The following is a 19,418-nucleotide window of genomic DNA, read 5'->3' on the forward strand; positions in this document are numbered from 1 at the left end:
TAAGAACGTCAAATAAAGTCGAAGGAATATTTGAAAGATCGTTGAGACGCTCCCCATCAGATGCGTTAGTGCGAGAGAAAAAGAGAACGAAACAAGTTAATATGAAATATAAAAATTTCTCAAGACAGCATTTTTTTAACTGTGTCTGAGAAAAACTGCATTTTCACGGACTGAACAACTCCTAGGATATTAATAAATTGTTAAATAATGGTCATGAAGGAAAAAAATTAAAGACACAACTGATTTTAAATGTTTGAGATTTCTGCATTGACGCGGCGAAAAAATTTTCCCGTAGTTAGCAAAAAAGCAAAGTAATTTTTATTAGTTCTGTGAAAAAACTCAACCGTGGATTCGAAGGAGGCGGGTTTTCGTTCGATTCCAATGGCGACCGGAAGTACGACGTCGAGGGTTTCGAAGCGCCGTTGTGATAGGTGTGTGTGTGTACGAGGCGAAAAGCGGCAGCCGCGGCAGAGAATTTTTTTGGCAGTCGGCAGGGCCGGCATGAGATAACCCCGCGTAGTTCTATTAATAAAATGTCTACGGTGTATAGCCGCGATATTAAACGGTTAAATGTTGTACGATTGTAACAACCGGTACGTTATTTTCGTATAAATGCAGAAATCAAGGAATCAACGAGAAAACTGTGTTGTGATAAATTAAGAAAATAAATGTGCGTTACAAAGATACACGAGGAATATGGATCAATTGATCATTCTCGTGGCGGCGATACATTTGTTGTACTGTCCGTTCACCAAAGTCGAAGAAAGTTTCAATCTTCAAGCTATGCACGACATCCTTTATCACGGCTTTAACCTGACCGAGGTAAATATTCGCTGTTGTATTTTTTACGAGGCTTCCCTTTGTGGGAAAGTTTAAATCTGCTCATTCTTCGTGTTTACAATATTTTTTGTATTACTTCATTTCCAAAGCATCGATATTACGCAAATATTCAACGGTGTCCAAACAAATTTAGGCTATCTTGCGTTATTTATAAACCTTCGAATCAGCTGTTCGCATCTCCATGAACGACGATGACAACGCCACGTTTTATTCTGTGACGTAGCAACGAAACAAACGCTGCTGACCTGGGACAACGGGTTTGAATATTCTGGCGCGAAACCGATCCGTTGAGGGAAAGAATTTTCAGTTGCGGCTACTCATTTTCCTATCGACGATGAACTACCTTTTTTTATTTTAATCGAATCTTTGTAATTGTTATCTTTTATCATTGCAGTACGATCACCACGAATTTCCGGGCGTAGTACCAAGAACTTTCATCGGACCACTGGTCCTATCAGGCTTTGCTTCACCGATCGTTGCAACCATCACACATTTCAATCTTAACAAATTCTGTGCCCAATACGCTGGTAAATCAGCTTCTCGATTACCTTAATTCGAAATAATAGAAGCATGTTTTGTGAGCAGTACTGATAAATATAAAAATATTGCTAATTGTTTAATTTTTCTTCCAGTGAGGGCCGTTCTAGGATTATTGGTGATTAGCACGCTAAGGTTGTACCGACAAGCGTTACAAACAGTTTTCGGACCACAATTTGCCAAATGGTTTGTCGCTGTGACCGTAACGCAATATCACTTTATGTACTACCTCAGCAGGCCGTTGCCAAATATTATGGCCATGCCTTTGGGTAATGATAGATTGAGGTAGAGAAATTACCGAGTTAAGGTCGCTATGGCATCGTGTATTTGACAAAAAGAAAAGAGTTTTTTTTTTTTTTTTTTTTTTTTTTTTTTTTCAAGTCACAATATTCAAATTTTATATCTATTTTTCAAACATTCAGTGCCATAGGATCCTTAATTATTCAAGGTATGTTCGGAAAGATAAGGATTAAAAATGATCGTTACAGTTTTACTGGCTCTTTACGGATGGCTCCGACAAAGTCATATCACGTTTATTTGGTCATCGGCCGCAGCAATAATAATATTCAGAGCCGAGTTGGCGATGTTGCTCGGTCTCTTTCTTCTTTACGACATTGCCAGTAAAAAACTCACAGTGCCAAGGTACAAAATGATTTTCAGCTTCGTGCTAGAAAAATAAAAGCATCGTCAAGACTCTTAGGAATGATCGACCAATTTTTAGATTGCTGAAAATTGCAGTGCCAGCTGGTATATTTTTCCTAGCTGTCACAGTCACCATTGACACGATTTTTTGGAGACGCCTTCTCTGGCCGGAAGGAGAAGTTTTTTACTTCAACACTGTTCTCAATAAGAGTAGCCAATGGGGTGTATCCTTTTAAATTATATTGTACCAGTTGTTTTTCCTTGAACTGGTAAATTCCTCGCGTTATAATTTAAATCGTTGAAATCCTCAAATAATAAAAATGCTCATACGTTCGTTTATTTTTGCGAACCTACTTAGGATAGTAAAAAAAACTGGTCGTTTATGGAACTGTAAAAATTGACAATTATAAAAAATGTCAAGTGCAATCTTGGTTATAATTATGACTCTAAAAGTCAAGATCAGCAAATTTTTCTTTAATGCGAAATAATGAAAAAACCAGACTTCACCTTTTCTCTGGTATTTTTATTCGGCTCTTCCACGAGGTCTGGCACTCTCCTACGTTCTCGTACCTCTCGGCATGCTTTGGGATCCGCGAGTACGAGCTCTCACTGTACCTGGCCTGGTTTTCGTACTATTATTCTCATTTTTACCCCACAAAGAGCTGCGATTCATTATTTACGTGTTTCCACTACTGAACGTCAGCGCTGCTGCAGTTTGTCATAGAATGTGAGTTTTTTTTATTACCTCTTGCAAAATCTCAAAAGAGATTTTAATTGTTAAACTGAAATTTAGCCCGTTGAATTTAGCCCATTCAGTGAAGATTTTCCTCAAACAAAGTTTCCTTTTAACACACGAACACATCCGTTCGAATGATTATTTATCATCAGATAAATTTATTTTCTTTTGCAGCAACACTTTTTCACACTCAAAAAATCTCCTGCGAAAACGTCTCCGCTGAAAAGTCGTTTTATTGACGTAACGTCAACAAAAACAGTTTTCTACTCAGGGTCCTACTTTTAATGCGTAAGACTTGCATTTTCATGCAATGTTAATTCAGGACATTTATTTTCTTCTGTACAGTTGGGAAAATCGAGGAAAATCAGCGTGGAACAGTTTCTTGGCTCTGTGTATTCTCGGACATCTTACCCTGAACGCTATTTTTTCAATGTTTCTATTGTGCGTCGCGGGCTCGAATTATCCTGGTGGTTTGGCGATCGCGAGATTGCACAGGCTCGAAAGAGAGTCGAATATTCCTGTGAGCGTTCATATCGACGTATTGACAGCGCAAACGGGAGTTTCTCGATTTACGCAAACAAACTCCAAGTGGACGTAAGCTATTTACATCATGGAAGTCTTAGAAATTTTTTTTCAGTTTTTTTCTAGAAAAGCGTTCGTTGTTACATTTAAAAATTTCAATCGAGCCATTGCGGGTAAACATGAAAATTCATTTGCAGGTATTCGAAACAGGAAAATCTAACATTCGACGATCCTGAGATATTGAAATTCACACATTTGTTGATGGAAGCCAAAAGCAGATATTCCCCAAATATAAAACCATATCTCAAGACTCACGATATTCTTGATTCGGTTGACGCATTTTCGCACATCGCTCTAAACTACAATTTCATACCGCCGATAAAAATCAAAACGAAACCAACTATTTTTATTATGAAGAGAAAGTCTAACATAATTTACGATCCGGCGAAAGCAGCGCTTTCGGAAGAACCACCGAAAGAGGATTTTTATGAGGACGAAGAAATTGAAATTCCGTCTGAACCCCCGGCGAAAGCTGCAACGATAAAACCGACACCGGTCATCAGAATCGAATCAACGGAAAAAATGAAAAAAGCTGTGAGAAGTGCGGAAGAGACTGCGCGAATACGAATAGAATTACAAAGTCCGCCTCCCTTGAACGATCCAGGACTGGACAGCCTGGAAGAGCTTGAAGAATTGATTGACGAAATCAGCGTCGATTTTTTTGATTCCAGTTACGAAACGACTGAACAAATGAGCAACGAGCTACTGGATGAGAATAAAGAAAAAATCATTGAAACGTCGGAAGCCGATGAGCTTCTCAGAGAAACGGAGAGACTGCTGAAAGAGCGTCGAAAGTCTGAACCACAAGTATTGGAATTGAAAATAGAAAAACGAATGAAAAAAGCGTCGAAACCCGACGTGACTCCATCTCCACAGTTAGTGAAAAAAAACGAGACTCCAACGATCGAATCCCATCGTGAAGGAAGCGGGGGAGTGAAAGAAGCAGTGAAAAAAATGATTCAAGAAAAGATGCAAGAAGTCAAAGTGAAACAAATTTTGAATGGAAATCCTGAAATTCCAACGGTTCCACCGAACCGCGTGCCAAAAATGCAGCTGAAAGTCAAGTCTGAAAAGCCCGAAGTATCGAGAAAACCAAAAATTGTTGTTAACAAAGAATTGGTAGATGAGGAAGAGCGAACGGTGTTGGCTAACGAGAGAAAAGGCAACGAGGAAAAAGTCACGAGGGTAAAGGAAAGTATACGAAATATAATAAGTCAGTTTCGTGAATTCGAAAAGGATCTTATCGAGGATGATCCGATAACGATGAGAGAATGGAACGAGGTCGAGGATGAATCACGCGAGAGTGAAATCGGTGCAGCCTCGATCGAAGAAAATATCAGCGAGATGGATAAATTCATCGTCGAAAATCAAGATCCGCAGGTTTTGAACGACGCGAAAAGCAACTTGAAGGAAATCATTGAACAATTCAAAGTCCTCAAGAGCGAATTCACTTCCGACGAGGATGATCAGTTCGACGAAATCGCAAGGAGATTTGAGGAAAGACCAATTTCCGAGACACTCGTACATTTTAGCGATGCTCTCAAAAGTCTCGTACAACGACGCAAAGATAAAATCAAAACGCTCGCCGTTGACGAAATTTACGGAGACGAAAAATCGGCCGCAAAAGCATCGAATTTACCGACGAGGAATCCTAATCTCGTGAAAAAAATAAGATCGAAGCTCAGTGCCAAAGAACCGAAAATTCTAAAAATCGAAAACAATGGAAATCGGGGAAGAATGGAAAACATGCGAGACAACGTTGTCCAGGAAAATTTTTCCGAGGGCACGAGTAGTCACGCCCGGAAAGACGCAGCTAGTACAAATATTTGACTTTTTTCATTGCATTATTTCGTGGTTTCTTTCTGGAGAGATCCCGCGCGGTTGCTTCGCCATAAATTCTAAATGTATTTTTATTTCGACAGGCTCAAGTTCAAGAAAAAATAGATTCAAACCTTGTTCACTGTAGTCAACAATTTACTCATCATTCAATTTGTCGAAACTCCATAAGATCATTGAATTAAGATTGAAACTGATTCTTTTATAAAAAAAACTCGTGAAAACATGAGGCCTCAACGAGAATCAAAAGAATCATTGAACAAAAAATTGAAATTGTTTTTCGATTTCTCGATTTAATGTAAATAATATTTCAATCTTTCAGTCCTCAAATAAAAGATTATTACGAAAAACCGTTCAGTTAGACCAGAATTCGTGAATTATATCCATAACGGAATAAAATAGAATCAACTAACGTTTATCAAAGTAGATTTAGAACTGATCTTGAGAACAGCAATTTTTCTCACGAAATGTTAATTTTGCTGAAATATGTAAATATGAATTTTAGAGGATTATTTTCAAACAGAAATTAATAATGTAAAAAGAGTCGATCAAAACTGTTTTTTCTTGCACGAGAGTCAGCTGAAAGATTCTGTGATACCAACAACATTATTTGTATCTAATGCCGCGTGAAATCAAAGTATCAACATCGAACGTTTGCACTGTTATTTCGCATTTAGAATCATTCTCTATTCCATCTTGGTAGTCTTTAATCGTTTAAAGCAAAAACGAAGCAAGTTTTTTTGCTGTCAATGAATTTCTCGCTTCCGGTGGTGTACTTTTTACCGAGCTACCTTGAAAGTGCCTTAAAAATCTCCTTCCCAACTTCATTTATTATTATTACTACTACGATATTATGACTTTAGTTGCAGCGTATGTAATACGAGGTATGTAAAAAATGAATAATAAGAATTATTATTTGAAAATAATCCATCCCTGAATATTCTCATTACAAAATTCCTAAAAGAATTTTTTTATTCGATTTTTCTTTCAAATCGACAAAACTGGCAGAATTTTTTGATAACGAATCAATAGTTTGAAAAAAAAAAAAACGAAAAAAAGAAAAATTCAAATTGAAATCTGCTTCTCTCCATTAACAGTAAGTGCTTTTCTCTATACTCGTGCTTGAAACTTTCATAAATCATAAAAATATTTTTAGCCACTCAATTTCTGATATTTTATTTTCAACCAACAAAGAAATTTTTCAACACTTTTGCCAAAGTGGCCAGATTTCGTGAAGATTTCATGGGAGACAAATGGCTGCAAAGTTTTCACAATTTTTTCATCCCTCGCCAACAGAACAGGAGAGAATCAACGCACGCAATTGCCAGAAAAAAGCAAGAAATATTGAACAGTACTTTGTCGCGAGTTCCTCTCTTCAGATAAACCGGAACACCATCGTTGCACTAGACATCCGTAAAAAATATTGAAATTTCAATCAGATAATCCGATGATGATGAAAAATATGAACTTTCGAAATAAAGTTTAAAGGGTCTTTGGTTAAAGCGTATACCTGCATGGCAACTTGCATTGCTTTCAGCTTTCGAAATTTCTTAGTTTGATGAACTGACATATGTCGAGTGGGTGTCGAATATTTCGCCAATGCTGATACGCTCGACGCATACTTTTGGGCAAGAACACGAAGAGACATGTTTGGTATTGGAGCGCGTTGAAATCGTGACAAATTGTGACAGAATTAGATTTTAGCACAAAAACAATCCCTATCGACATTTAACAATAGAAGATCGTTTTGATGCTTCGATTATCCAAAAAAAAGGCGGCGAAAAAATGGAATTTCCAACGACGCCTATAAATTACTTCAGAAATATTTTTGTTCCCATAAAAATTAGTACGCGTTTTCGTTGGAGCATGAGAAAAGGCGAAAAAACATTTCATAAAATACGTGCGAGTCGTGATGGACTGAAATTTTGGCAGAACCAATGAGAAACATCAGACCGCATCAAGTATTGTTTCATCGCGGAGAATAAAAATAATAGCATGCATTTATAACGACGCTTTGATATTGTGAACGTGAGGATCAAGGGTGGATTAGGGATTCAATAACTGAACTGACCGGAGTTCCCCCGTTGTTCTGGAAATTGGAAACAAATCCGAGGATGGAAGACCGTGAAAACATTAGGATTCGAAGTTCATCCGGAAGTAGGTAAATGAAAACGAAGCCACTCTCGTCGACATCCTTCTCCCCGATAGTTCCCGCTTCGTTTCATCCACTATGGCGTCCATGGCGATCCGCTTGCGCACGCCTGTCCAGACTTGTCCAAAAACGCCAAAAACGATAAGTGGGGATGGGGAGGAACGACTTTGAGCGCCAGAAGCCAAGTGCGGCACCCGGCGGAACTGTTGAGACGCATGCGCACTCGCCTCTTGACGTTGGGCTCGCAAACATTTTTTTCTCAACTCGGAGAAACATCATCGCTTGATATTTACGAGGTAAACAGAGCCTCCTAATGGGCCTAATATCCTTCATCAGGATATCAGAAGATATTTTGCCTGTTATTAGGATTATTTCGGTGATAACAGGCTCGATGCTTCGTAGGCAAGTGTGAAGTCGGGGGCAATGCGGTGACGTCATCATCGGACGATATCGTTCCGCGGGGAAGACGCTGTGTGGGAACCAATAATGGCGGGTACGTATTCGCAAATCAACGGAAGCCATTTTTTTCCTCAAAATAGTACATATTTCAACGAATTTTACATCTTCGAAATTTTTCAATACGTCACGCAATTCTTTGCAGATCTATACGCCAAATACAACTGTACGTATTGCCAGGAAGACATAACGGGTCTCCGTGTCAAATGCGTCGAATGCCAAGACTTCGATCTATGCCTCCAGGTGAGTCGAACCTTATCGCCATATGCAAACCTTCCTATCACGTGACCTTCGACTCTAACCGCCCCACTCTTCGGCCCATTTTTCTTGATGTTTGTGTTTGTCTTTTTTTTTTACCCGCGTATATTAAATTAAATTTTCCCACTAAGATACCGAATGAATGATTTTTTTCAAGATTCAGAAGCAAAACACCTATTAATCCTATCTTGAGAAGTATTTCCAATGAATATTCACAAATAGTTTAAATTTAATTTAACAAATAATTTTTATTCGTAATATTTCATTAGTGGAACTAAAACAGCTCCATGAATATATAAAAATTTTATGTCATCAGAATTGGTTTCAACTCTGTGGGGAGAATTTGGCACTCGTATACCATGAATTTATTTTGTTAACGTTTGCTACTATGTACAAATACTTATAAGATTAATAAAATTTGATTTACAATTTTTTACAAAAATACTGAATGAAATGCAAGCCTTTTAAGAATAAAAACAAAAAAAAATAGTAAGGATTCAGATTCACTGAATTGTTTGAAAGAATTCAGTTTTATTTTCCGTATTCTGTTTAAAAATTCACTACAGGCGAGTATAAAATCTGTGCTTGCTTATTTATCACCATTTTGGGATATGTTAACGGTTCGTCGTGATCTTTCAATTATACTTTTTTTTATCAACAGTGTTTCTCAGCTGGTGCAGAAATTGGTCAACACAGAAATGACCATCCTTATCAATTTATGGTACGTTGTCTATACTTTTTTTATCATATTTTATTGCCAACAAACTGTAATTCCAGCAAAATTCAAACTTCAGTTTCATAAATAATGCAATCTATTCACACCGAACTGCATCCAACTAAATTCCAATTAAAATAAAGTTTTAGGTAAACGTAATATGAAATATTGTTATTTCTGTGAATTTGAGCATGACAAAGTACAAAACATGAGCAAATTCGTATGAAATTTTAGAGAATACTGGACATGTAATTTTTGTCTATTTTTAATCTCGTAGCTAATTTTTTCCCCAGAAAAAAAATCTAATTATCATAACAGTATGGTACAAAGTGCACAATAGTACTTGATTTTTTTTGATTCGATTCAATTTATATTTTGAGGATGAAAGAATAAAATTGAAACACCTATTCAGTAAAATTCGTTTTCAACAGGATTCAGGTACCATAAGTATATTCAATGGAAGAGGAAATTGGACTGCTAGGGAACATGTCCGGTTACTTGACGCGATTGAACAATTTGGCTTTGGCAATTGGGAGGATATCAGTAAACATATCGAAGAAAGAACGCCCGAAGGTATTTAAAGTAGAAAATTCGTCGACTGCAAATCGTATTTAATTGTGACAAATTCTACAAACTTGTTTATACTTTTGAAAAAATTTCAGAAGCAAAAGAGGAATACATTGTCAGGTATTTGGATGGAAATATTGGCAAACACACATGGCCTCCGATCGACAGCTATAAACCAAATCTTGTGGATCAGACCACCTCCGATCATGGTCCGCTTTCCCCTGATCTCATATCGAGGTTACCTCCTCTGGATGTTTCACCGGAGGAAGCTGCTGAACTAGGTTACATGCCACAACGGGACGACTTCGAAAGGGTAGATAAAAATCATTTTATTGTTGCGTTATGTTCAGATTTCCAGTACTTCTGAAAATTTTCTCAATTGCAATGATAGTTTCAATTATTTTATCGTTTTTTTTTTCATTTTGACAATGTATTGTTACAAAATTTAGAAAAAAATCTTCAAATTTCAGGATTACAACCACGAGGCAGAGTCACTAGTATCCTCCCTATTCCTTAATCCTGCCGAGGACGATGACTTGGATATAGCGTTGAAACTCGCACAAGTTGACATGTATACAAACAATTTACGTGAAAGAGCGAGGAGAAAACGAGTTATCCGAGATTATCAACTTGTATCACACTTTTTTGCGTCGTCGCGAAAGGAAAAAGGAATCAAAAAGAAACAAACTAAAGAGGAAAAGTAAATACTGGCTTTTTTTATGTAACATGCTGTTTCACCGTTCGCTGAGAATCTCGATTTGAAATCCCAGAATTACATGATTGTGCAACTTCTTTCAAATGGGAAAATTGATTTTTCAGAGATTTTCGGGAGCGAATGCGCGTCTTTGCCCAGTTCTACACAGCCCAGGAATATGAACAATTTCTCGTAAATCTCGAGAGGGAACGCGAGCTTAGATTACGATTATCCGAACTTTATCGTTATCGCGAGAATGGAATAACGAGGCACGAGGAATGTGCACATTTCGAACAAGTTATGGTGCAAACGCAGGGTCAAAATGAAGGAGTCGATCACTGGTCGGAAAAAAAATCTGTAAGTATTTTCGTACCGCCATCAAGAAATATTAGAATCTTGATAACAGTTGATAATCAAAACATAAATACTGCAAAATCTGAATTTTATATATTTCAATAACAAATGCAAGCAACACGGATACGAAATTTCCAATTGATATTACAATCTTCGGTCATTTGATAAATCATGTAAGATGTACGAAATGCGCAAAAACTGATGAATTAAATTAATTTCAATACGCATGAGTAAAGCAAATTCACAAGTAAACGCGCAGCGATTGAACAGAATTTCAAACAACTATACGAGTTAAAGGAATTTGAAGCTGTTCGTAAGAGAATTAGGTGATTGTAAATTCGAAAATTGTAATATACCAAATAAAAATTCCAGAACACACCAGAACACGTAGAAAAAAACCAAAAAATTACAAACGCACATTCAAGTTTAACAAAATTATTTGAACCGAAATTTGAACAATTTGCTCGACTTTTGACTAATACAATTGTTTGTCGTGCGTGTTGCCAGGCGTTTGTGAACAGATTGTATCAGTTTGCATTTCACTTAGGGCAGCAGTGGGCCGTCCACGCCAATACACCGCCACACCTCAAAAAGAAGGTAAGAACAAGACCACTAATAATACATTTGGAAAGATAAATAAGTCGCTCATTTATTTATTACTTTCAGAAACTTAAGATCGCTGTAAGTGGCAAATATAAGCGTTGTTTTTGTCCTTAATTGTTATTGTATCGAATGTCGAGAAGGAAAAAAAATCTTATAAACAAAAAACATAAAACGAAAACACGAGACGACGAATTAAAAGACATTTAGTATTATCGGATTAATAAATTCGAGAAAGAGGGATATGATAGGGAAAGAGGATAAGAGTTTGATGTAATTTTTCAGAGAAGAAGAAAAAAGTTACTATTCCACAGACCGAAAGTACACTGCAAAGGTAGAATCGGTCAGCAGCACATCCACAGTCAATCAAGCCAATCACAATCGGACGATTCAAGCTAATCAGTCTGTCGAAACGGAAAACAATACGAATCCCATCAATCAACACTCGACTGTGCATAAAAATAATAATAACAACAATAACAACAATGGGGCTACTTCATCAACGAGGATAAACGCTACGTTGGGAGATGTGGAAAAGAGGGACATTGATGTCGAAGCTGCCTCGCATCTGCTCAGCAAGCAAGAAAAATCTTTGTGCCTGCAGCTCGATCTTAAACCGACCCAGTATTTGACGCAAAAAACGCTTCTCTTACAAGTGAGCATCATTCTCAAATTCTTTCAAAGCAAACAGTAAATACGTTGTCAAGAATATTTCAACGTTCAAGACCTTAAAAAAAAAAAAAAATAAACTTTATCATATCTCGCTTTTTCTCGTTAACTCAGGAATACCTGAACGGTAATAAAAAAGCCAGCATCGTACCTCAGTCAGAACCAGAAATAAGGATTCTTCATTACCTCGTAGCCAACGGACTCATCACAGCCAACTGATCGCCTTCTTCTCCTTTGTCGATTTACGATCTCCTTCAAGCTCTCTTCTCATCTCGTATCGATAGCTCTAATCTTTTGCACATACACCCGCAGCCAAACATTTGTTATTGTTCGAATTTTGGTGTTGGGCGATTCGACGAAAAAATGTTGGCCACAGGGCATTCATTTTTCATTTATTATGACCCAGAAAAGTTGGTGGCGAATTTCTCAAACAAAACATCGAAAATCCTTTCATTTACATTTGTTGAAAAGTCGAACAACGAAACTTACAATCATCGAGGAAGTGCCCAACGTCGGATGATGAGTTGATAGGTTTCTTGTGGATAAATTTTAGCTCGTTAATGTTCTTAACAAGTTCTGTCGAATCGCTCAATGCTAAAATTCATTACGAAAAACTTGTTTACCAACACGTCCGAGGAATGTTCCGAAAGGATCAAGTTTTTCAAACAAATTTTCGGTGTAACGGAGAGATCTAAAGAAAAGAAAAAGAAAGAGCCTGACTCGTATTTTGTGTAGAGAACGAGTAACGCGAGAGAAGAGGCAACGATTGTGTCTGGAATGCGGAATAAATAGTATTGTTTCTCCGTTTTAAAACCCCGTGCAAATTCTTAGCACGTTCCATCTTCCGTACGATTGGAATTTTCCGGTTTGCAAAAATGTCAATGCGCCTATCATAGCTACTGAACAGAAAAGGTGCAAAGATATTCTTTCTCCTTCTCGTTCTCGATTCTAACGCCTTAACGCATTGCTCAATACAATCTTCCATTTAAGTTTTCATCGTGTAAAATTCATTCATATTATTGTGAAAACGTCGCGTAGATTATTTTCAGTTTTTTTTTTTTTTCATCGTATAGAGTTGATCGTACGATTGGCCGAAATAGCTTCATCGCCTTTAACGTCTCCCAATTGAAATCCGTCTGTATCTTCCATAGATTAAACAGAAAATTGAATAATTTTCATGTTCAAACTTGCATCGTTGGAATGCAATGGGAAATTTTTCTATTCATTTTTAATCTGACAGCTTTTTATTTGCCTTTATTTTTTGTAGATTCGGACCCCGAAGAAACAATTTCGAAACGAGCGGGTTCGCCGAATTTGTAGAATAAGTAAAAATTTGCACAATTACGGATAAAAAAAAAACAAAATTTCTGTTGCGTTGAACCATACAAGTTTAATCATTGACAATCGTGATAAAATATACCCGAAACGCTAAAATTCCACCGGACCAGTTGAATTTTAAAAAAGGCGTGATCACGCAGGTGAAATGGTGATGGGGATTCGGAAACAGAGAGTCGACAAAAATTTATACAATAGTAAAATATTCAACGAAGTGCAACCATTTCTATAAATTTCGTCTTACAAATACATTCTTCACTCCAATATTGAACTAATTCTGACCACGTCACTATCTCACCATCTTCTTTATAGATGAATTGATAAAGGAAATTCCTTCGATTTTCGGTAACTGATAATTCGCGTGAAAATAATTATAACCGGGAGATTAAACTTTTGAAATAATATTTGTCCTGCGCCTGCGAAACTGGCTTTTCGAGAGATCGAACAAGTCGAAAATTTACTATTGAAATAGCCTTGAAACGTTTCTGTGAACGATTATTGAAAACTATTAGGGATAAAATGTTTGAAATATCTTTTGCAAACTACTTCACATTTTGACCATTCGTGGTGTCGAAATTTGCGTTGTTGGAAAGCGACTTGCTGTGTTTTCGATTGCTGAAGAAATTGGCCATCTCTTTTGTTTTATCTTTTCTAAAATTTAACGAACGAAGTGAGCAAAGAAAAAAAATTTCATTAATCATATACAGAAAAACGACGTAATGATTTTTCGTTGCAATTCAACAATGCGAACTTCAATGCCACCAATTACCGCCGCACAGGCATTTATCGACTCAGTGGAAAAAAAAAAAAAAAAAAAACACAATTCTCACTGGCATTGCATGCAAATGAAATTAGAGAAGAAGGAAAACACGTTCGACTCACGTGTCGAAGTGTCGATTGCCGAAAAAAGGCGAATCTCTATTTTTTCACCAAATCCTTAGAAGCAGCATGTATAAAAGAAAAATATAAATCGATTCTCGATCCTTAACGTCTTCAAAATAACTTGAGACTTCGAACTAGACGAAAATAAATATTTACGAATAGAAATTGTAATTCGTATTAAAAAAGTAAATGAATGAAGAAGAGAAATGCAGCGGCTGGCGCTTGATCATGAGACTTTGAGGATTAGTTTGACGAAATTGGAGTATAAAAGATGCAAAAAATGAAAACTCTCAAAGCCTACTGGTTGTGTAAATATTTATACATAATATTGTGAGATAATATTTAAGTAGTTTAACGATAAAATTTAGCTGAAATTTTAATCAAGGATTCAATTAGTATTATGTTGAACGATCGAAAGTAAATTCTTTTTTGTTATTCGCAATAAAAGACAGAAAAGAAGCAAAAGAACAAAAAAACGTAATGAAACATAATATAAATCAAATTTTCTTCACGTTTATACATCGTGAAAGAAGAGAATGTAATAAGATCACTCGACGATGAAGATGAAAGACGAGACGATTTGTTTGTTTGGTTTTTTTTGCACAATGTACATAATAATTTTCCTTGGAGAAAACGCTTCTTTCATTTCTTTTAAATATGTGAATAAAATACATAGACGAAGAAGAAAAGAAAAATGAGAGCGAGTGATAACTTGAAATATTTGGGATCTTCGCGTATAATATAATTCATAATGGCAAAACTTTTAGATAAAATCTTTTTCTCGTTTCACTCATCACGAATGATCGCTTTTGTTTTTTCTTCCTTTTTCTCATGGGACGTAGGTACCTGATAATACGCGAGTTTATAGCAAGTGGAACAAAGAAGAATACGTTTTAGGGCGATAAATAAAATTAATTATAAAATTGTGAACCACGATCACGAAAGGATCGATAATTTCTGTGCTTGAAAACCAAGTATTTATGTCGCGAAGATATTGTACCAAGAACACGAGATCGTATGTCTCGCCTTAGTGAAGTTTGGAGTGAAATTTGAAATTTTTATTCGTCTCTATCGAATATTAATCATGATTCTCCAGCAAATAAACGAGTCTCCACGACTTTTTCAATCTCGATATTTGTCGATGTAACACACGTCAGATTTTTCTTTCGATTCCAGGGCTCTCATCGAGCATCGAATGGAAAGAAATGATGAAAAAATATGAAAAGTTCGTACGCCTCGAGCGTACGTACAATAAATTACATTCTGTCTCGCTCATTCTTACCTCATAAATTGATTTATCTTTATTTTCTCATTCGTTTATTTTTCCAATACTCCACGGTCTCTGTCCTCTGCTTAATCCTTCGGCGTTCTTAAACCTCTGACCTCCAGGAGGAACGAGGAGACTCTTCGTTCGGTCTCTACCTCGACACGCGTCGTCGTCCTGGCTTCATCGTTTGATTTAACATGTTTTAGTGTTTTATCGTTCAGTGCTTCTCCGTATGGGTTATTTCGAAAAAATGGAGCGATGTTATTCTCCATCGAAGGTAATTTGAACAGACGATAAACCCAAATTTCTGTTAATGTCAACGCGGCAATGCTTGAAACCAAAATTTTTCGATCAACCGAACCGTCACCTAAAAAAAAGCCACCTCAGAACGTGTCTAAACTTCATTTCTTTGATTATTTTCTTATTTAATTCTTTTTTCTGTGATTATTTTCATTTCACCAGTGTATCAGCGCATTCGCATGCGCTCCGATTTCACTGAGGCAACACAAAACATTTTTGTCGTGCCACCATTCTTTGATTTCATCAACATATTTGCATCTAAAAATTTTTGTCTTTCAAATCTTGCTTTTTATCACGTTCGCAGGACAATCGAAAAAATTTATCCTACAGCTTCCCTACCATTCGGTAATTCAGGATTTGCTCTACGTTTCTAAAAATATTTATGAAAAAAGTACGAATTTCATCAAGAGATTCCGAGTGCCAATGATTCACGCCGTAAAGACACGAGTTATTAACCAGTACACGTCAGGAAAATGTAATTTTTTCTGCATAATTAATGCTGCTGTATAACGAATGAGAAAATTTAATTTTCTGTGATTAGCGTTATAAATTCCTCCTTGAAATCAAGAGTCATTTTGACATGCTTCAAAACTGTTTTTATACTGCGTTGAATGACGTTAGACATAAATAAAGTTAGCCATACAGAATGACGGTCAAAATCCAACAGGAATATTTGAACTAAATCGCGTCAGACTGACGTCAAGCGAATTTTACGAAGGAAAGTGGTAAAAAATGGTTATAAAACTACTCAAAGTTCACGATTCTCCGTACCGAGTCTCTTATTTTCCACAAAAATGACATTGTTTTGTTCCATCACTGTTGCAACGAATTAGTCACCGGTCTCGGTATATTTACGGCGACGTCGACTTTGGCCCGATCCATTCAAAACTGAATGGAAAAATAAAGGAATCGTTAACAAAAAACCGCAGACGAACATCGTGCTGGTGTATGAAAAAAAATGTTTACCATTCTACACAGAATATGAGGATTGTGCGCGCAACACGAGGGAACAATTATCGATGCGTTTGGCGTAGCGAGAATGGAAGAAAAGAGAGAAAAAAAAATAATAATCCCATCCTTGGAGATCATGCACGTCGCGCGATCACGGAAGAAGCTATGGTGAATCATCGGTGAGCCAGAGATCGAGAAGGGTCGTTCATATTTTCCAGTCTTCAACGTCTCAATCGCGAACGAAAAGTATAATAAAAAAGGTGCAGTCTGCGCGAGCAGGTTCTCCGAGCAATATTTACACACTCGTCGTTCGCGATTTAACGCTACTTTTAGCTTCAATTGTCATTCCCGCACAAGCGGGAATACGAACGAAAGCCGCGATCCTTGACCGAGATGAACAAAAAATCATTTTTCCACGAAGAAGCGTGTTACGACGCGCGGAGCCCGATGAATTTATGAATGAGCGTAGCTTCGAGGCTTCGCGAAATGTATTCCCGGAACCTTTTCATCAATCGTTTTTCGATAATTGCGAAAAAAAAAAACACAAAAATCTCATCTCGAATGTTCCCCGATCTCTTCTCATACTTGCAATTTTTCCATTCTTCTTCAACTGCGCAAGAAAAACTCACTAACGAACGAGCTTTACGCTTGTAACTATCGAGGACGAGTAATTTAATTACGGAGATACATTTGTAATTAACGGAGACGCATGCGATTTCTAAACTCCTCGATGTGACCAAGGGACAATGCGAGGAAGAGAAAACCAACGATACTTCCGTTGCTCGTTTCATACGCGAAGCAATCTCAGTTTTTGCCCATTTTTATTTTATCTTTTTTGCCATCGTTTATCATTCTTCAAGTAACGCCGCTCGAGCCATTTTTTTTACAATACAATAATAACGCGTACACAGTTAATAACTTTTTAACGTCCAACATCAATGATGCTGCTGATTCATTCCGTCAATATTGTACAACAGTGACGGAAAATCTCAGCTCACAAATTGTTAGTGCCATATTTATTGTCAATAATTGATTACCTCCGTTGATTCATTGCGACAGTAAGAAAGACTGTTGATTTTCAGACGTGCAGCTTGCGTTGAAAAGAGCCTAGAAAATGTGTGAAGAACCGCAAGGTTGTTCGCAGACTAGTTCCATTAACATATCCTCGTAAAAAGACTTCAAAATATATTTTTTCCCTCCGCATTATGGATTTATCTCACGGCTTCTGTGATGAATGAGGCGAAACGAAAGATTTCTATGCAGAAAGCCAAATCTTAACGGTCTACTGAATTTTATAATACGGCAACAATGAAGAACTGTTGAATTCAGCGATAAGGCCCTTGAGTAAACGATGCGAGGTCAGATAACAACCCAAAATGATTAATTACAGGAATTCTCGTTCATCGATTTAGGGAATTGGCAAAAAAAAATGACAGAAATGCTCATAGACAATTCGCAAAAGTTTGCCAATTTTTTCGTAGTCGCGGTAAGAAAAAATGAAGTTTTTGAGCAGCGGAGACTCGGTGTCAATGTCAAGAGCGTGTGAGGATCATTTCAGAAATCAATTTAAATTCGTATGTGTGTGTGTCGAGGGAGGATCCAATTAAATGTTTCTAAGTGAGGACGTATTTGTTGATCGAATGCTGCGAGTAATCCTGAGAATCAAAGGTGAAGGTGAGAGCCACCGCTGGACACTTTTTTATGTGAGAAGGAATCGTCGCGTTTCTCATCTCGTTAATGCAAGCCTCGTTTCTCTCTCTCTCTCTCTCTTTCTCTCTTTGTTTTTATTTCTCCCTCTTTTTCATTTGTAATATTTGCGTAATCGTTTCGTCGTTCACTTGTCGCCTATAAAAGCAGGTCTCGTAGGTATGAACAAGCAGAGAGCTGCTAAAGCAACTTGCAACAGCACTATTAAATCCCAGGTGAGCCGAGTCCGAGGATCCAAGTCCTTTCAAAGTCCAAGCCTGTGAATTGAACCTTAATCTTTTATCTCGTCTAGAGAGATTTTCAAAATTAATCACGAACCTCATTTTAGTTGTAAACAAATTTTTTTTTTTATCGAAAGTCCATTTTTTTCCATCGAATTGGGTACCTTCTTCTTGACACTTTTTCGTTGCTCACGTTCGGTTTAGTAATGAATAAATATTTTTTGTTGGAAACCCTTTTCGACGTGGAAATAATATTTTTTTTTCTATTTACTTTTAGAAATGAAGCTCATCGTGGTAGCATTCGTAGCTTTGGTGGTCGTTGCTGTTTCAGCCGTTCCCCAGTACACCACCAAGTACGATAATGTCAATTTGGATGAAATCCTCAGGAGCGAACGTCTTCTCAAAAACTACATTAACTGTTTGATGGAGCGCGGGAAATGCAGTCCTGATGGCAAAGAACTCAAAGGTAAGCTCGTAACATGGCTACGACGTTTCAGTTCTGAATGATTCGATTTTATTTTTTTTTCATTTTCACCTCTCGCATTGTTGAAAAATTCAGCTCGCGAGCAATCGTTTAAACACTAATTTTTTACTCAAAATTAAAATTCAATTATTTTACGTGAATTTCGATATGAAATTCGACCAATTTGGAGTTATGTTGATCCAATTATATGTTCTCCGTATTAAATGTCATCAGAGGTACTTCCTGACGCAATTGAGACCGAATGCTCGAAATGTAACGAGAGACAAAAGTCCGGAACAGAAAAAATCATTCGTTTCCTCGTCAACAACAAGCCTGAAACTTGGAACGAACTCGCCGACAAATATGACCCTGAGAAGAAATTCAGAACCAAGTGGGAGGATAAGGCGAAGGAATTGGGAATAAACGTTTAAGGTAGAGCCAATCTGACTCCACAAATCGAAACAGGAACGCACACAAAGCCCCGAAACACTGCTCGAATCAGCTCGACAGTGGAGCATTTTTTTCAACTTCTTGAATATTTTATTGTATATACAAAAAAAAACAAAAAAAAGTTATGAAACGCTATGCAAAATTGAAGAAAAATGATAAATCAAAGCATCAATAAATTGTTTACATAAAAAGAGATTTTTCTTT

General features: G+C 37.0%; 3 protein-coding genes across 5 annotated transcripts; all 3 read left to right on the forward strand.

Moving 5' to 3' along the window:
- Positions 1 to 318: 318 nt before the first annotated feature.
- Positions 319 to 6,099, forward strand: Alg12 (Alg12 alpha-1,6-mannosyltransferase). Of its 2 annotated transcripts, XM_043416055.1 has the most exons (8): positions 319 to 822; positions 1,235 to 1,367; positions 1,473 to 1,646; positions 1,866 to 2,019; positions 2,099 to 2,243; positions 2,520 to 2,746; positions 3,101 to 3,349; positions 3,475 to 6,099. In XM_043416055.1, the coding sequence occupies exons 1-8, from the start codon at positions 697 to 699 to the stop codon at positions 5,165 to 5,167; spliced, it is 2,901 nt and encodes a 966-aa protein (XP_043271990.1). In that variant the 5' UTR covers positions 319 to 696; the 3' UTR covers positions 5,168 to 6,099. The 2 variants fall into 2 exon arrangements, with proteins under 2 accessions (XP_043271990.1, XP_043271991.1); XM_043416056.1 differs by lacking the exons at positions 319 to 822; positions 1,235 to 1,367 and having other exon boundaries at positions 1,521 to 1,662.
- A 1,410-nt stretch (positions 6,100 to 7,509) lies between these two features.
- Ada2b (Transcriptional adapter 2B) lies at positions 7,510 to 15,130 on the forward strand. Of its 2 annotated transcripts, none has more exons than XM_043415571.1 (11): positions 7,510 to 7,621; positions 7,728 to 7,818; positions 7,927 to 8,024; positions 8,701 to 8,760; positions 9,186 to 9,327; positions 9,417 to 9,634; positions 9,792 to 10,021; positions 10,141 to 10,372; positions 10,917 to 10,966; positions 11,255 to 11,624; positions 11,753 to 15,130. In XM_043415571.1, exons 2-11 carry the CDS (start codon positions 7,812 to 7,814, stop codon positions 11,855 to 11,857), a joined length of 1,512 nt encoding a protein of 503 aa, XP_043271506.1. In that variant the 5' UTR covers positions 7,510 to 7,621; positions 7,728 to 7,811; the 3' UTR covers positions 11,858 to 15,130. The 2 variants fall into 2 exon arrangements, with proteins under 2 accessions (XP_043271506.1, XP_043271505.1); XM_043415570.1 differs by having other exon boundaries at positions 7,536 to 7,621; positions 7,692 to 7,818.
- Positions 15,131 to 18,142: 3,012 nt separating this feature from the next.
- On the forward strand, positions 18,143 to 19,405 carry LOC122408661 (ejaculatory bulb-specific protein 3-like). Its single transcript, XM_043415573.1, has 3 exons — positions 18,143 to 18,295; positions 18,579 to 18,767; positions 18,999 to 19,405. The coding sequence occupies exons 2-3, from the start codon at positions 18,581 to 18,583 to the stop codon at positions 19,193 to 19,195; spliced, it is 384 nt and encodes a 127-aa protein (XP_043271508.1). The 5' UTR covers positions 18,143 to 18,295; positions 18,579 to 18,580; the 3' UTR covers positions 19,196 to 19,405.
- The last annotated feature ends 13 nt before the right edge of the window (positions 19,406 to 19,418 follow it).

The sequence above is a fragment of the Venturia canescens genome, chromosome 4 (genome assembly GCF_019457755.1).
Source record: "Venturia canescens isolate UGA chromosome 4, ASM1945775v1, whole genome shotgun sequence".
Lineage (NCBI taxonomy): Eukaryota > Metazoa > Arthropoda > Insecta > Hymenoptera > Ichneumonidae > Venturia > Venturia canescens.